The 18,181-nt window shown below is 40.1% G+C and overlaps 2 protein-coding genes across 6 annotated transcripts in view; both read right to left on the bottom strand.

Annotated features, from left to right (window-relative positions):
• zgc:113278 overlaps positions 1 to 18,181 on the bottom strand; it is an 852,580-nt gene that overhangs the window by 771,839 nt on the left and 62,560 nt on the right. The window lies entirely within an intron of this gene.
• Positions 1 to 18,181, bottom strand: part of l3mbtl1 (L3MBTL histone methyl-lysine binding protein 1) — a 34,949-nt gene that overhangs the window by 12,506 nt on the left and 4,262 nt on the right. For 3 of the 4 annotated variants that reach the window (XM_073939722.1, XM_002666408.7, XM_073939724.1), the window contains exons 2-13: positions 17,519 to 17,676; positions 14,756 to 14,922; positions 14,274 to 14,400; positions 10,891 to 11,044; positions 10,437 to 10,560; positions 9,651 to 9,699; positions 8,097 to 8,188; positions 6,606 to 6,710; positions 6,389 to 6,524; positions 3,880 to 3,971; positions 3,649 to 3,800; positions 1,350 to 1,426 (exon numbers count right to left, since the gene is read on the bottom strand). In XM_073939722.1, the coding sequence (XP_073795823.1) occupies positions 1,350 to 1,426; positions 3,649 to 3,800; positions 3,880 to 3,971; positions 6,389 to 6,524; positions 6,606 to 6,710; positions 8,097 to 8,188; positions 9,651 to 9,699; positions 10,437 to 10,560; positions 10,891 to 11,044; positions 14,274 to 14,400; positions 14,756 to 14,922; positions 17,519 to 17,654 (1,411 nt within the window). In that variant the 5' untranslated portion in view covers positions 17,655 to 17,676. Of the gene's footprint in view, positions 1 to 1,349; positions 1,427 to 3,648; positions 3,801 to 3,879; positions 3,972 to 6,388; positions 6,525 to 6,605; positions 6,711 to 8,096; positions 8,189 to 9,650; positions 9,700 to 10,436; positions 10,561 to 10,890; positions 11,045 to 14,273; positions 14,401 to 14,755; positions 14,923 to 17,518; positions 17,816 to 18,181 lie in introns of all 4 variants that reach the window. The other variant, XM_073939723.1, reaches the window with a different exon arrangement.

Below are 18,181 nucleotides of genomic sequence, written 5' to 3'. Positions count from 1 at the left end.
AAAGATGTTTTGCGTTCCCTCGCAAAGATGTTTTGCGTTCTCTCGCAAAGATGTTTTGCGTTCTCTCGTAAAGATGTTTTGCGTTCTCTCGTAAAGATGTTTTGCGTTCTCTCGCAAAGATGTTTTGCGTTCTCTCGTAAAGATGTTTTGCGTTCTCTCGTAAAGATGTTTTGCGTTCTCTCGCAAAGATGTTTTGCGTTCTCTCGTAAAGATGTTTTGCGTTCTCTCGCAAAGATGTTTTGCGTTCTCTCGTAAAGATGTTTTGCGTTCCCTCGCAAAGATGTTTTGCGTTCTCACGCAAAGATGTTTTGCGTTCTCTCGTAAAGATGTTTTGCGTTCTCTCGTAAAGATGTTTTGCGTTCTCTCGCAAAGATGTTTTGCGTTCTCTCGTAAAGATGTTTTGCGTTCTCTCGTAAAGATGTTTTGCGTTCTCTCGCAAAGATGTTTTGCGTTCTCTCGTAAAGATGTTTTGCGTTCTCTCGCAAAGATGTTTTGCGTTCTCTCGTAAAGATGTTTTGCGTTCTCTCGCAAAGATGTTTTGCGTTCTCTCGTAAAGATGTTTTGCGTTCTCTCGCAAAGATGTTTTGCGTTCTCTCGCAAAGATGTTTTGCGTTCTCTCGTAAAGATGTTTTGCGTTCTCTCGCAAAGATGTTTTGCGTTCTCTCGCAAAGATGTTTTGCGTTATCTCGCAAAGATGTTTTGCGTTATCTCGCAAAGATGTTTTGCGTTCTCTCGTAAAGATGTTTTGCGTTCTCTCGTAAAGATGTTTTGCATTCTCTCGCAAAGATGTTTTGCGTTCTCTCGTAAAGATGTTTTGCGTTCTCTCGCAAAGATGTTTTGCGTTCTCTCGTAAAGATGTTTTGCGTTCTCTCGTAAAGATGTTTTGCGTTCTCTCGTAAAGATGTTTTGCGTTCCCTCGCAAAGATGTTTTGCGTTCTCTCGTAAAGATGTTTTGCGTTCTCTCGCAAAGATGTTTTGCGTTCTCTCGTAAAGATGTTTTGCGTTCCCTCGCAAAGATGTTTTGCGTTCTCTCGTAAAGATGTTTTGCGTTCTCTCGTAAAGATGTTTTGCGTTCCCTCGCAAAGATGTTTTGCGTTCTCTCGCAAAGATGTTTTGCAAAAGAATTGTGATCTCAATTTTACGCAAAAAAATTTGTGATTCACATTTTAGGCAAAATCGTGCAGCCCTAATTCTAATTATTGTTGAATTATTGTAATATTATTGTATTAAATAATAAGCCTTCATGCTAAATGTTATTAAATTAAAGTTTTTGACCTATTTAATTAAAGTATATCTGTATTATTATTGTTTAGAAACCTAAAAAAAAAAAAATTTTTCCTCTAATTTACCTTGTGGGGGCGTCAGCGGCAGGCCTCTCTCATGACACCAGCCGATAGGATGAATGTATGGACTGCTGGAATCACACCTACAACACAGAGGAAACCCAAGACATGAGTTTACTTTTAACCCCAACTATTAACTTCACCCAGGAATAGATATAAAGAGTATGTGAGCATAAAGAACTATACGAGTAGTTGTAAGAGATTGATTGTTTTCTTGTTTGTTTTTTTCCCTCTGTGGTGCTCAATGAACAACCAAATGACCAGAGGAGAGTCTCATGACCTAAAGGTTAACTTCACAGTTTTCTCCATATTTCAGCAGGTAGAATATTTCAATCGCAATCAATCAATCAATCAATCAATCAATCAATCAATCAATCAATCAATCAATCAAACAATCAATCAATCATTCATTCATTCATTTTCCATCAGCTTAGGCTCTATTTCAGCAGTCGCCAAAGCAGAATGAACTATCAACTATTCAAGCATATGTTTTACACAGTGAATGCCCTTCCAGAGACAACCCAGTACTGGGAAACACCCAAACACAATCTCATTCATACACACACATACACTATGGCCAATTTAGCTTATTTAATTAACCTATAGCTCCTGCGTTTGACTGTGGGGGAAACCGGAGAACGAACACGTAGAGAACATGCAAACTCCACACAGAAATGCCAACAATCGCCCCAGCCGAGACTCGAACCAGCGATCTTCTTGCTTTGAGGCAACAGTGCTTACCGCTGAGCCACTGTGCCGCCCATGGTAAAAATATTCCGTTTTTAACAATCACACTTGATAGAGCAGTCTGCAGAAACACTTTGATTGACATTCTCAATTTGTGCGTGTCATCAGAGGGACAAAGCCCCGCCCCTTAGTGGGGATCTCTACCCCATTAGCCTAAACAGCCCTAAGTGAGAAGCAGCTGTCTGCCATAATGCTGTGTTCACACCAGACGCGGAACGCATGGATAAATAGCCACGTGAACATTTGAGTTTACTCGCTTCATTCACGTGTCAAACCCCGCTTAATTCGTGTGACAAATCCGCTTCATTCGCACGTAAAATTAACTTCAGAACAGACGCGGATTCGCATGATGGGCAGGGCTTCTGTCTGCCTGGTGACTTTAGCTTTGTTGCTAAATGGCTAACATGAATTTTATTAACAAAATAACTCCCTGTAGAAAAATCCAGCTTAAACCAGCCTAGGCTGGTTGGCTGGTTTTAGCTGGTCGACCAGGCTGGTTTTAGAGGGGTTTTGGCCACTTCCAGGCTGGTTTCCAGCCATTTCCAGCCTAGTCTTAGCTGGTCAGGCTGGAAACTGACCAGCTAAATCCAGCTTAAACCAGCTTGACCAGCCTGGTTTAAGCTGGACATAGCTGGTTTTGGCTGGGCTCCCAGCCTGGCTAGGCTGGTCAAGCTGGTTTTAGCTAGTCATCTACCAGCCTGACCAGCTAAGATCAGGCTGGAAATGGCTGGAAACCAGCCTGGAAATGGTTAAAATCCCTCTAAAACCAGCCTGGTTGACCAGCTAAAACCAGCCAACCAGCCTAGGCTGGTTTAAGCTGGATTTTTCAGTAGGGCTGTGTTTATGTGCTTTATGAAGGCTGAAAAACAGCGTCCATACGTTTAGGGCTGTGTCTGAGTCCACTAGATCCTTTCAGATCCTTCAGAAACTGAACCTGGATGATGGAGGCTTTCTGACTAAGCCCAGCCCAGTTTGATGAACTGTTGTCGGTGTAACGCGGAGCGAATGTCCGTACAAGTTCAGATTTTTGAACTCCAGCGATTCGCGCGAAACTCGGGTTAAGCGTCATTCACGCCTATTCCCGCATTTGCATTGACTTAGCATGTAAATCACTCGCGCTTGACGCTTCTTCCGCATCTGGTGTGAAGACAGCATTAGAGTTTCTCCGCCATACCCACTGAAGATAATGTAAGCAACTGAGAGTCATTAGTCTGTAGTCTATATAGTCTGCCTACTTCTGAGACATTTTCCGTTTTTCACAGAGATAACATTAGTCCTGTTTTGGATCTGACACTATGCTCATGCATAGGCATTTGTAGCTCCGCCCTCTTCTGAAAGCAGCACAATCTCATTTGAAGATAAAGCGACAGTCACCAAAACGGAACCATTTCGAAGCCTAAAAGGGTTTCAAAGAGTTAGAAAACATGATCTGTGGGGTATTTTGAGCTGAAACTTTACAAAGAAACTCTAGGAACTTCAGAGACTTATTTTACATCTTGTAAAAGGGGGCGTAGTAGGTGCCCTTAAAGTCATGTAGTGTGAATTAGGCTTAACTCACCAGTAGTCATAGGTGTCGTCCCAGTTGTCGAAATGAACCAGAAAACGGTCAGCCACTCTGTCGGTGACTGTGGCCACGCAGATGAGCGACGGGTTCATGCGGTCCACGGCCTCCAGCTTCATGCCCACCTCAAACCCACAGTCTGTCTCCGGCTGAACACACACACAAACAAGCTCTGCCCTTAATCAGCTGTCAAGATCTGCAATGCAGGCTCAGTGTCTGAAAACTTACTTTAACCGAACTTATAAACAACTCTTTCGGTGCCGCCTGTGATCGGGTGATTTTTAGGTAGTTGGACCAAGAAAACTCTTCTTCTTTACATCCTGCAAGTGAAGATCATACATAAAATTACTAATGATGGGCAACGATGAATCGTGATTAAACGCATCCAAAATAAAAGTTCTTGACATAGGATATATGTCTGTATTATACAACCCCAAATCAGAAAGGACTGGGACAGAATGGAAAACGCAAATAAAAAAGAAAAGAAGTAAATTTACTTTGACTTGTGTTTCATTACAGACAATACAACAAACATTCAATCTTTTCCTCATGATTTTTATGTTTTTTGGGGGGCAAGGTGGGCAACAGTACGGGTCTTTGTTGTGCATTTTGCGCTTCAAAATGCGTCACATTCTTTATTGAAGAAAGGTCGGGACTGCAGACAGGCCAGTAAAATACCTGTATCCTCTTCCTCCACAGCCAGGAGGAACCTTTTACTGTCAGGGTTCTGCCACTCTGGTCTTGTAAATTCTAGTTTTGGTGGCAGAGTCCGGACACTAGCTCTGTCTTGTCCGGTATGTTGTGCTCGGCTAGAGTTTTCTCGGGTCAAGCATTCGTTTTTTGTCATTGTGTCTTTGTATGGGCGCCGTCGTGAGCACGCTCAGACCATGCGGGCGTGCGAGGTCTGTGCGTACTTGAGACGCGCGCTCTTGTACTCATGTTTGTGTTTTGCTATGTCGGCATCGCGCTGTTTCATTCTCAGTATCTCAGTCTGGTTGGTTTTGGTTTCGGTTGGCGCTGAGATGAAACACGGTAAGGTGTTTTCATAAATCGTGTGCTCGTGTCTTGCGTCTGTTTATGTTGGTGTTGTCTAGGAGCACATGGCTCAGTGTTTACAGTGTGTGCTTGTGAACACGCGGTTATTAAGTTCTCTCATTGGCTGCGTGTTCGAGTCTCGCTTTATGTGAGCGCATGGCTTGTGTTGTCTCCAACCCGGGCTCAATGTGGAAACGTAGCCCCGCGGACGTTTTTTTTTTTACGGATCCGCGAGAGGCTGCTGTGCGCGCTTTTACGCGTCTGGGGCGCCTCTCGGGAGCGCGCGCCGTTCGCGCCTGCGCCGTTCTCGCGCGAAAAGCCGCCGGATCGGCTGACTTGGCCGCCCTACTCTTCCTCCTCCTCCTTCCCAAAACCCGAGCGACGGTTCGCAAAAGCCGTCCAGAAAAAAAAAAAAAAAAGCAAAAGCCCTCGTCTTCGATTTCGACCGCGTTTTCGGATCCCGCCGCGTTCTCGCCCTTATTTTTCGGATTCCGTTTTTCGTCTTACCTGATTTCCGGAACCTGCTGTTCCCCGGACTCGATCCCGGTCGTCGTCCACCGCGGCCGGCTCCTCCTCGTCCGGGGCCTCCGCTCCGCCGACGCAACGATGTGAGCTAAGCGGACAAACTGATTGCATCGGGAAAGCCCTCCACTCGGAGGCGAGCCGTCGGCCGGCTAGCGCGAAGAGAAGGGGCGAAGCGGCGCCACACCGCCCCGCAGCGTTCGCTCGAAAAAAAAAAAAACGCAGCCTTTACATACCTCCGGCCACGTAAATCGCGGCCTTCAGAAACGTCCGCGGGGCTACGTTTCCAGAATGAGCTTGGGTTGGTTGTCTCTTTGTGTCATGTGCTCTCCCGTCATTTGTCTAGTCCCACCCTCCTTGTTAACCCATTATTAGTTTATTAGGTTCACCTATTTGTGTGTAATTTATTTCTGCTTATATTCTCCTCATGTCTGCTGTCCTGTGCCAGTTCGTCATCAATTATTTTCCTGTCCTGTTGTGTCCAGCCCTGTTTTTGCCTGCCAGCCCACTCAAGTTTGTTTTCGCCTTTTTAATAACGTTTTCCCCCTCGAGGTAGTTTGTTTTGTTTTTATTTTATAATAAACCCTCAATTTTGTCTGCAATTGGGTCCTCGCTCCTGTCCCCACCCACCGATCGTGACATTTACAGCACAGATAATGTAATTTAATAAACACAGAATCTGTTAAATAGACTAAAGCTTTCATTTAGTTCTTCAAGCATAAAACGAGATGAAAGACCAGTTAAACAAAAGCACAATGAGCGCAGAAAGTAAATGTACGTATTCTAAAGACATTTAATATGTACAATGTCATTTAATACAGTGCTTCTCTGTGTAAGACCCACTTTATATCATATCTTTTACCTGTTTTTATGTTTTTTAATCAGTTTTATTATTTGTTTTATTCTTTACTTTTATTCTAGTTTATGTAAAGCACTTTGAATTGCCACTGTGTATGAAATGTGCTATATAAATAAACTTGCCTTGCCTTGCCTTGCCTTGCAATCAGACAGTGAGTAATTTTAAAGCCAGATCTTAAACTTTGGAAGTTTTAACAGCAAGACTGTTCACAGGAAGCACCTGCACAGGCTTATTTCAAATTAAAAGTCCCCATGCATAAAGCCCACTCAGCTTGGAAAAAGTGTGCGTGTGTATCTTACAGTGTAGAGCTCTATAACTGACCTTTGGGAGTGTGTAGCTTGTGTGCGGTGCTCTCACACCACCCGGCGGGGTGGATATCAGCACAGTTGGCATTGACCCAGAAGTCATGGCAGTCAGAATAGCCATCGAAATGAAGGCGTAACCTGTAGCCACAGACCTGCAGACGAGAACGAGTGCTCAGAGGCAGATCTTTTCATGACAGGCAGAATAGGAGATACGAAGAGCTGCTGAAATGTACCTCAGCGACCGTCAGGACGAAATACATGGACGGGTGCTGTGGGTCGATGCCTTCCAGCTTCATACCCTGCCTGAAGCTGTTCCTGATCAGGGGAACCCTCTGCGTCTACAGCGGATACAAACATACATGTCAATGCTGGGTAATAATACAGATTTAAAAAAAATCTTTTATCTTAAATAAAGAAACAGCATATGCTCGTGAAGAAAGAACCAGCAAGAACCCTGAAAAAACTGGATTAACCCCAAAGCAACAGTCATTCATTCATTTTTCTTCAGTTTAGTCCCCTATTTATTAGTGGTCGCCACAGCAGAATGAATCGCGAACTATTCCAGCATATGTTATACACAGTAGATGCCCTTCCAGCTGCAATTCAGTATTGGGAATCACCTCAACACACACACTCATACACTACAAGCTATTTCGTTTATTCAATTCACCTATAACCGAAGCACCCGGACGAGTAAACAGTAGAATGGAGATTGGTGTGGGGTACTGGGAACAATCTCATACAATGAGGTGGAAACTGCATTAACATAGAGAGAACAGCTGTGTCTACCGCCAATGAGCAACGTCATTAACATTTAGATGCAGTAAAACTAAAAAGGTATAAATGGTTAGAGTTTAAGAAGATTCAGGGTTCATTCTGACTCCACTGAAGCCAAAATGCAGTGCAGTCGCAATTGATCGCATCCTAATTAAAAGTTTGTAATTACATAAGTTACATATACGGTGCCTATTTACTTTGCATATACAGTTGAAGTCAGAATTATTAGCCCCCATTTTAGTTTTTTTTCTTTTTTAAATATTTTCCAAATGATGTTTAACAGAGCGAGGAAATTTTCACAGTATGTCTGATAATATTTTTTCTTCTGGAGAAATTCTTATTTGTTTTAATTCGGCTAGAATGAAAGTAGTTTTTAATTTTTTTCAAACACCATTTTAGGGACAAAATTATTAGCCCCTTTAAGCAGATTTACATTACAATAACTTGCCTAATTACCTGCCTAGTTAACCTAATTAAGCCTTTAAATGTCATGTTATTTACTGTCATCATGGCAAAGATAAAATAAATCAGTTATTAGAAATTAGTTATTAAAACTATTATGATTAGAAATGTGTTAAAACAAATCTGCTCTGCGTTAATCAGAAATTGGGGAAAAAATTAAACAGGGGGACAACTATTTCGGGGGGCTAATAATTCTGACTTCAACTGTACATATGAATACTAAAATACATGTATATGTTTGAAAAAATATTTGTTTATGTTTAAAAATGTATTTATAGCTTATATACACAAAACTTTGGTTTTGTATTTTTGTGTATTTTATATATTTTTTTATTTTATATATGCGCAATATTTATGCACAGTGAGAACACACACATTACGCAAATACAAACTTTTATTTTGATGTGATTTATCATGATTAATCGCTTGATGGCACTAATGTAGGATAAAGAGAGGGTGAAATCAATGAAAGAAAGCGGTCAGACCTCCTGGAAGAGTCGGACTGGAGCAGCGATAGCTTTCTGCAGCTCCAGATACTGTGGCCAGGACCACGGCTCCAGCTTAGTCTCTGCTGAGCCTACAAAGAAGACCCCAACATATTTACACACACACTAGAACACAGTTTATTATCAAGAAGATCATCTGGTGCACGTAATATTAGCGTGCTATTAGCACTATATATTAGCGCTGTCAAAATTAACGCGTTAACGCATGTGATTAATTTTAAATAATTAACGCGTAAAAAAAAATTAACGCAATTAACGCAGTTCAGGTTTTTTTTACTTCATACCAAGGAAGCACTTTTTGAAGGCAAGTTCCAGTATAAAACAATTAGTTGCATCACAAGTTATCCAGAGTTTCATGCAATTCCGGGTGTTTCATTTTTAACTTTCGACAGTTGATAACGCATGGCGAACAGAAAGAAAATCCTCCGCATTTCGTGACTCGATGTTCCTTTAAGGTAAGGTTCCTTTTAAGGCTACACGGTAGTTTTTTAATAAGAGTATAATCTTAATCATATTAAAATCAGAGTATTGGTGTCTTATGTAAATGTACTCAGAACGTCTGGTGAAGTCGCGAGCTGTCAAGGACAGGGCATTACTCTGCCTTTCAGCATGAGCCCTCCAAGTTTAGCGTGTTTCCTCATTAAACGCAACGAAAGCGTATGCTTCGCGTTGTTGTGTCAGAATCCTTATGAAATACAGTAATACTTTAGGACGCTTAGTTTAGGAAGCTTAGCAAATTTGATGAACGTGATCATGCGATTAATCGCGATAAATTTTTTTTAAAAAGGTGCGATTAATTAGTTAATTTTTTTTTATCGATTGACAGCACTAATATATATATATATATATATATATATATATATATATATATATATATATATATATATATATATATATATATATATATATATATATATATATGTTTCATAAGTGCTTTGGAATTCATTAATTCATTAATAAAGTCTTTTAAATGATATAATTTGTTATAATAAACTGTTATAATAGAATAAAAACACGGTAACATTTTAAAATGTATGCTCATTCACAAATCTTTGCACAATCTGTCCATACATTGGCATTGTTCATTTCAGTAAATCTGGATATACTAATAGAGTCATGCACATTTTCAGAAATAAAAGCTAATATGTTAAGCTACTTATATGTAACAATAGAGATAATTCATACAAAACTAAAAATTCTGTCATCATTTTCACACCCTTTACTTATTCAAACCTTTATGAGGTTCTTCTGTTAAACACAAAAGAAGGAGAAACCTTTAAACCACTCACTTAGCATAGTAGGACAAACAAATACTGTGGAAGTCAATGGTTACAGGTTTTCAACATTCATTAAATCTCATTTTGTGTTCAACAGAAGAATAAATCTTATACATTTTTAAACCACTTGAGGGAGAGTAAATACTAAACAAATGTTTATGTTTTGGTGAACTATCCATTTAATAAATACAAATTGCAAAGTTATGTGATGGTTTAATGTAACTATTACAATGTTTCGTGGACTGTCATGAAGTACCTGTTTTGATCTGTCTGCCATCAATTTTCAAAGCCTCAGATTTCTCGTCCTTAAATGAAAAGAGAGCATTTTGTTGCATTAGAATGGAGAACAATCTTGAAAAACAAGATCATTTAAATGCACAGCAAACCCAGTGCGAACCTTGATATCAATACAAAATTAAGAAACAACAACACAGGCTCGTTGGGAATATGTGCCCAGAGCTACATTATTGGAAACCTGCAAATACATGTCCTGGCATACGAACTCTACTGGACGGTATGATGGCGCAGAAATCTTCTGTTACTTTTCAAGCTACCTGCACGATCAGTTTGCTCAGTAGCTTACCTTGTATGGTGTAGGACTTGGCATGTGGAGTACACCAGGGTTTGAGTTCGGTTCCAGAAACCAGGTTAAAAAAAACAGGACATTTTATCATGGAAGTGCACAAGAAGGATATGTAAATGACACGTATGAAAAAAAGTGCCCCAGTAATGTATTTTAGATTGTCAAAAATATACATGGCGGCCTTTAGTGGATTAGTGAAAAAAACACCAGCAGACATAGCCCCGGGCACACATTTAACTGTTCCCAAAACTGTAGCCCTGGGCATGTATCTCGAATGAGCCTAGGTTTCTAAAACTCATCAAAAATGCAAAATGTTTTGATGTCAAAACCTTGACTGATGCTCTTTTGACCACCAAAATAACAAAACCACAAGTAAAGTGTTAAATTTGCATGTTTTTGATGTCATTTTGACATCAAGGTGCCCGCTAGGAAGGCCTGAATTAATTAGCAGAAGTGCACCATTGGTTCGGCATCAGAGTCGTCCTCTGATGGGCTGTTGTATTCCCTCCTCTTCCTCTTCTTCATGGGCTTCATCATGTCATGCTCACGATACATCACCTGTGCTTCTGCGAGGCCTGCAGGACTGAAGCATCAGCACAGTGTCATCTGTCTCCTCATGCATTCAACACACTGCAAAAAAGGCTTTCGTACTTAGACTTTGATTATAGTCCACATATCTAAAAATTATTAAAGGTGCAGAATGTTTGACCCTCCGTGGTTTAAACCATGATTTAAATAAAAGCAATGCCACGCGATACTGTAGACAGTATTTTTGGCTTGTCTAAAAAATGTTTGTTGATTTAAAAAACTTTTAGATATTTGGACTAGAAACAAGACAGAAACTCCAAGTAAGAACAGTGTTTTTTGCAGTGCACATGTATAATCTATGAGTAGAACAGTGTAGTGAATTTACATTTCCGACATCGGCTCTCCCCGTAGCTCCGTCATGTGCATGTTTTGGCCGCACCTGCTGTGAACGGGACTGTCCTGCACCTCTATACGAGCTCTGTGCAGTCTGTCGGCCTCCAGAAATGCTGCAGGTCTGCCATTGCCACCGGCTGAGACGTCTGTGGTCAGAACACACTGATGTGACGCTGCCATTGGACAGACAACTACTGACAGCTGCTCTGATTTTAATGTTACAGGGCCAAGAATCTACTTGTGCATAGAGCATAACAAAAAATGCTTGAATATATTCATTGTTTAAATAAAAAAAATTACACTTAAAAATAAAAATAATTCAATTTTGCATACTCTTCAAAGACAAATTTAAGACAACACTTACATAATTTTATTTGCATACTCTTCAAAGACAATTTTAATTTAACTCTTAAATAATTCTATTTTGTAAACTCTTTAAGGACAATTTTAATTTAACTCTTAAATAACTCTATTTTGTATACTTTTTAGACAATTTTAAGACAACACTTAAATAATTTTATTCTGTATATTTTTCATTGCAGTGGAGCAGTAGGTAGTGCTGTCGCCTCACAGCAAGAAGGTCGCTGGGTCGCTGGTTCGAACCTCGGCTCAGTTGGCGTTTCTGTGTGGAGTTTGCATGTTCTCCCTGCCTTCGCGTGGGTTTCCTCCGGGTGCTCCGGTTTCCCCCACAGTCCAAAGCAAGTGTGCCGCAAGCCTGCGTTTGAGTGAAGGTCTCAGCCGTTAGATCGCCCCCTGGGGGCTGGCTGCAGTACAAGTCATAAAGCCCGCCTCCTCCGTGTTAATGTAGGAGACTTGAGCCCAAATAAAAAAAATGTATTACACTTGCAATAAAATGTCCCGAAAGATGGTTCTGGTCGATAAAGGCACTGGTTATTGTGCTGAAATAGGTGCAGATCTTCATTTTTGTAAACAGTTTGTTTTTAGCAGTAATTTAATGCTGGGCGTGTCATCGTGATTGACAGCTGTGATTGACAGTTACTCAAAGCAGCGCGTCTGAGCTTCGGCAGGAGACTGAAGTGTTATTATTCGATTTCTGTGTTATTTTACCATGACAAAATGAGTTCAGCAGTAAACTATAGTTTCTGACATACATGATCCTGGTGGAACACTGTATATTCGCTAAGGTCAGGGCTTTTTTCGGGCTTTATTAGTTTGCTGATACACGCCTAACCACCCAGATAGCAAAACACACTCGGGCCAGTTCCGGCTAGATTCTCGCCTGCCGGAGACTTAACGTACCCCTCAGAGCTCAGACTGAGTGTGTAAGTGTGTGTGTGGATGTTTCCCAGAGATGGGTTGCGGCTGGAAGGGCATCCGCTGCGTAAAAACTTGCTGGATAAGTTGGTGGTTCATTCCGCTGTGGCGACCCCGGATTAATAAAGGGACTAAGCCGACAAGAAAATGAATGAATGAATGAATGAATTTGTCATTGCTAACTTTAAGCCAACTCTTAAATAACTCTATTTTATATACTCTCAAAAGCCAATTTTAAGACAAAACTTAAATAATTTTATTTGCATACCCTTCAAAGACAATGTTAAGCCAACTTTAAAATAATTCTATTTTGTGTAATCTTCAGTGCTAACTTTAAGCCAACTCTTAAATAACTCCATTTTGTATACTCTCAAAAGCCAATTTTAAGCCAACTCTTAAATAATTCTATTTTGTAGAGTTCTTCAAAGCCAATTTTGAGCCAACTCTTAAATAACTTTATTTTGTAGAGCTATTTAAAGCCAATTCTAAGCCCACACTTAAATAATACCATTCTGTATACTCTTCAAAGACTATTTTAAGCCAACTTTTGAATAATTCTATTTTGTATACTCTCAAAAGCCTATTTTAAACCAACTCTTTAAGTAATTCTATTTTGTAAACTTGTCGAAGCCAATTCTAAGCCAACTCCTGAATAATTCTATCTTGTATAATCTTTAAAGACAATTATAAGCCAACTTTTATCCTTCATTCACTTTCTTTTCGGCTTATTCCCTTTATTAATCTGGGGTCGCCACAGCGGAATGAACCACCAACTTATTCAGCACATGTATTACACAGCGGATGCCCTTCCAGCTGCAACCCATCTCTGGGAAACACCCATACACACATTCACAATCATACACTACAGGCAATTTAGCCTACCCAATTCATCTATAGCGCATGTGTTTGGACTGTGGGGGAAACCGGAGCACTCGGAGGAAACCCACGCGAATGCAGGGAGAAGATGCAAACTCCACACAGAAACGCCAACTGACCCAGCCGAGGCTCAAACCAGCGACGTTCTTGCTGTGAGGCGACAGAGCTACCCACTGCGCCACCGCGTCGCCAAGCAAACTTTTAAATAATTCTACATTGAATACTTTTCAAAGACAGTTTTAAGCCAACTTTCAAATAATTCTATTTTGTATACTCTCAAAAGCCAATTCTAAGCCAATTATTGAATAATTATTTTTTGTGTACTCTTCAAAGCAACTTTTAAGCCAACTCTAGAATAAGGGTGAACTAACACTAGGCTATCCGAACCATGCCCAGGCGCATTTCCCTGTTTGTTTGACAACTGAGATTGCTCGAAATCTGGCCCAGGCGTGGTTCGGTTGGTTGAAAGAGGTGTGCCAAAGAACCCAAAGAGCGGTTTGTTTGGGCTTTGGCGTACTATGCTTTTAGTGTGAGTGCAAAGCGCACCTGAGTAAGAAACTGAAGATGCGCCATCACTTTTAAGAGACTGTTTCATATCGATTCATGGTAACACTTTATTTTGATGGTCCATTTGACTAAGTATTAGTAGACTGTCTGCTTAATATCTGTTGATACTGCTCCTTCAACAGACGTTTAACTGGCTACTTTGCAAGTACATGTTAAATTACAATAACCCTAACCCAACCGTGCCTAGTGTGGGTACACCCTGAAGGTCTTTGCACACTGATGTTGGCCACATTGACGTGTTGAAGCAATGGACCGAAACCGGACCATGCTTTCTATTATAATGTATATGGGCAATACGTCAAATGTATGGACACACACACACACACACACACACCAAACTGCAGCAGGGCAGATGTGCACCAGTCATTGAATTCAGTCACGGGTTCTCAACTGTCCGCCACATTCTGTCTTTATGCACAGTGTTTGTCATAAAGTTATCTGTAGGTCAAATGACGACATTCTGTATTTAGCTTTTCGCTTGTACGGTGGCTCTGAACTCTCAGATTGCCTTTTCAGATGCGAAAAATGGAAAACATCGAACCCTGTTATAATGGTTTCAGAGGCAGTGTGTCGATTAGATTTAAACAACGCAAGGTTGAATTAATTTTTTAAAGTGTGAAAAGTCTGATAATCCAACAGTATTTCACAAACAATTACCTGATTTTTCAGCTTGTTTGAACTCCATATTAGCTGGTTTCATCTGTGCTCCTTCAGTGGGCAGGTTAGTAGGGCCTATTTTACCTTCACTGATCACTTCCAGCGCACCAGTATCGCTAACACACAACTGCAAAAAAAATAAAATAATAACACTTAGTGGGCATTTGCTATAAAAATGGGTATTTTTAAGTTATAAAATAAAAGCATTTACTGTTCAATTCAATTGAAGTTTAGTTGAATAAAAAATATATAATAATAATACATTAATAAAATAAAGAAAAAAGAAAGGAAAGAAATGTAAAGGAAAAGAAAGACAAAAATAAAATGTAAATGAAAGGAACTCCATTCCACTGGGATGATGAGATGCTGATCCTTCAGGGTATCTCTAAGAAAGGCTGCTGTGAAATGCCCTACAAGATGACTTCAGACACTGGTGCTAATAAAGACGCTGATCGGTAGAATGAAGCACAGACTTTGCTCACCTTCAGATTGCTTCCAGGCAGGATTGCCATTCCCTCCTTCCAGCCCAGAACATGGACGATGGTGCCTCCGACCTGAGCAGGAAGTGATGTGGCCTCCAGTTCACTGCCTTTAATCGCCTTGATTGCATTTTGAGGCAGCTCCACTTTTGGCAATGGATGAGCAGAAGCTATAGAAAATAAAAGCTTGTTGTCATAAAGAGAGCATGTGAATTTAGTTCTTACTCAATCCCTCAACCCTGTACACCAATGTAATTTAGTCTACATTTAAAATCATTAACCACTTAAAGTAGATTGTTTATGTAATCAAACAATTATGTCACAAGCACACGTTATTACTCTTAAAGTGATTAAATAATCCATGTAAGTTAATCAAACATTCAATTTCATCTGCTTTTCCAGACCCAGGTTGCGAGGGCAGCAGTCTTAGGAGAGAACCCCAGACTCCCTCTCGGATGGGACGGCAGCAAAGTCCCTTGATTATTACGCCAGAATGAGTGTATGGTTCCTCGCTGTCATGACTGTCTATGCCCACCGGATGCCACTGTAGTTCGGCAGCACACTCAGCGAACTACAGTGGCTTAAGAACTACAAGTCCATACATACCACGCTCATTACACCCGGTATCACTTACACTGATTGGCCATTCACAGCTGTTCCTGTTGATTTCCTGGACTATTTATACAACCATTTTACCCACGGTTTGTTACTGCGTCGTTTGTCTATATTGTCTGCATTCCTAGTAAGTCTTCTTAAGTGAGTTTGCCTTCTTAAGTGATTCTGGCATTAGTTTCTGGGTTTGTTTAGTTGTTACTTTGAACATTGGATGTTTTGTTATTTTTTGAACGCCGGACACCTTGTTTTGCACCTTGTTTTGCTTTCATTATAATGTCATATCTGTGCATTTTCAAAGTGTCACCTCTGTTATTTAATGTAAACAAACTAAAATTCTAAATAACTAAGAGATTCATTCGCTGCTCTTTAATCAGAATGTTTACATTATACAGTGAAGAAAAGATTGAGATTTGATAACTTGATTCAATTTCTTTATAACAGCTATTCATTTAAATTATCTGAACTGTTTGCTAATTTATTTTCTGTTAATATATACTATTTATTTGTTTCATTTGTAAATAAAAATAATAAAACATATTACTGACCATTTAACTGTTTATTTACAATAAAACAGCTCCAGAAGAACATATTTAGTAATTTGAGGATTTATCCCTTATTATGGTGGGTATATCCGCTTGTTAAGTGGTGACGTGTTTGAGACGTATGTAATACTGTTGCCGGGTCCAAGCTGCCATTCATTTGAGTGGAGAAATCATTCGTTTATGATCACGTTTTATTCCTATCACACATTAAAGTTAATTTTATATAGAATCATAGTGTACACAACAATCTCTGGGCTTGCTGCATAACAAATAACAAAAATTTAACAATTTATAAAAAAATAATCACTTTCTGGCTGTCGGATATTAGGCATGGACATGTATATACTGTGATCATGATTTTCGAAAGCCCTAAACTTTGAACATTGGATGTTTTGTTATTTTTTTGAACGTCGGACACCTTATTTTTCCGTTCAATGCATGATCTTGTAAATAAAACTGCACTTGGATCCAACACCTTTTGTTCCCGTCTCTTCAACAAACGTGACACTTGCCATATCAGCTTATAAAATACAAATTATTAATTTTTTTCGTATTTTGTTTGTCTTAGTACATGATGTAACTACAGAAGTTTAATTATTTTACTAGAAAAAGTATCAAAAGCATTATAATGAAGCACGAGATGCTAATGGTCTAATCTGATTCAATGATCTATGCTAAGCTAAGCTAAAAGTGCTCCGGCTAGACATGGCATTCAAAACTAGTAAAACCTTTTAACCCAAAAATACAATAAAGAATACAACGAGTGGAGTGTCCCCTTGAGGTTTGGATAATCACAAAGTTTAAGGACTCTCTATTCAAATATAAGCACCTGAAAAAAATGAGGTGAGGTTTTTTACATCACTTCCACAAAAGTATTCGTCAAATTTTAGGAATTTGAAGCTGAAAGAAACGTGTTTGTTAACTAATAATGCAGTGGGGTACTATACAAAACAAAACATAAAAATAACTACAAATTAATTATGGCAGTATAGTTAAAATGCCATGGTTTAAATAATAATATAACTTTTTTTTTTTAAAGTGGAGTGTCCCTTTAAGGCAGTGGTCTCAAACTCAGTTCCTGGAGGGCCACAGCTCTGCATAGTTTATCTCCAACCACCTCCAACTCACACCTGCCAAATAGTCTCTAGACTTCACTTCCATACTATAGTACGCTAAAATCAGTATGCGAGTCGAGTAATATGACCGAATTCATAGAACTCGAAAATTAGTATGTGAGAAGTACCCGGATGACCTACTTCCGGCGAGATTCTGAAGTGTGCATACACGCTACACTATCCCATGATGCCCCGCGAGAGAATTCATGAATGGGAGTGACAAAATGGCAGATGTAGTACATCCCAATTCCTACTTCTCACATTTATACTATATAGATCATATTTGTCTAATGGCCGACTAGTACGAATTAATTCAAATGCAGTACGTACTGAGTAGTAGGCGGTTTCGGATGCAGCCTAGTAGTCTTGAACACCTTGATTAGTTGGATCAGCTGTGTTTGATTAGGGTTGGAGCAAAAGCAGAGCTGCGGCCTTCCAGAAATTAGGTTTAGATGATCATAACATTCATCAACTCTTTATTCAAATATACGTACCAGGGAAAATGATAGTGGTGGTGTCCTGGGGTTTCAGCCGGTGAGCGGAGCTGTCGATGGGAGCGTGAGAGACGCTGCTTTCAGACGGGCCGTCGGCATTGTGTGGAAGGACATCCAGGTCGACTTTGGCACTCATAGCAAGACTGTGCTCAGTACCACTAACAGAGAAATCAGGGACATACAGATATACAGAAGCAGGTCATTATTCCGCAACAAACTCATAAAAGATTCAGTTTCTTTACTGCTGTTGTTGGTTTAAAAAAAATGATACAAATTATTCTTGTTCTTCAGTCACCCCTGCTAAAAAATCCAGCTTAAACCAGCCTAGGCTGGTTGGCTGGTTTTAGCTGGTCGACCAGGCTGGTTTTAGAGGGGTTTTGGCCACTTCCAGGCTGGTTTCCAGCCATTTCCAGCCTGGTCTTAGCTGGTCAGGCTGGAAAATGACCAGCTAAATCCAGCTAAAACCAGCTTGACCAGCCTGGTTTAAGCTGGACATAGCTGGTTTTGGCTGGGCTCCCAGCCTGCTAGGCTGGTCAAGCTGGTTTTAGTTGGTCATCTCCCAGCCTGACCAGCTAAGACCAGGCTGGAAATGGCTGGAAACCAGCCTGGAGGTGGCCAAAACCCCTCTAAAACCAGCCTGGTTGACCAGCTAAAACCAGCCAA

The sequence above is a fragment of the Danio rerio genome, chromosome 23, assembly GCF_049306965.1.
Source record: "Danio rerio strain Tuebingen ecotype United States chromosome 23, GRCz12tu, whole genome shotgun sequence".
Classification (NCBI taxonomy): Eukaryota; Metazoa; Chordata; class Actinopteri; order Cypriniformes; family Danionidae; genus Danio; species Danio rerio.
Note: the sequence above shows the minus strand (reverse complement) of the source record. Positions and strands in the feature narration are given on the sequence as shown.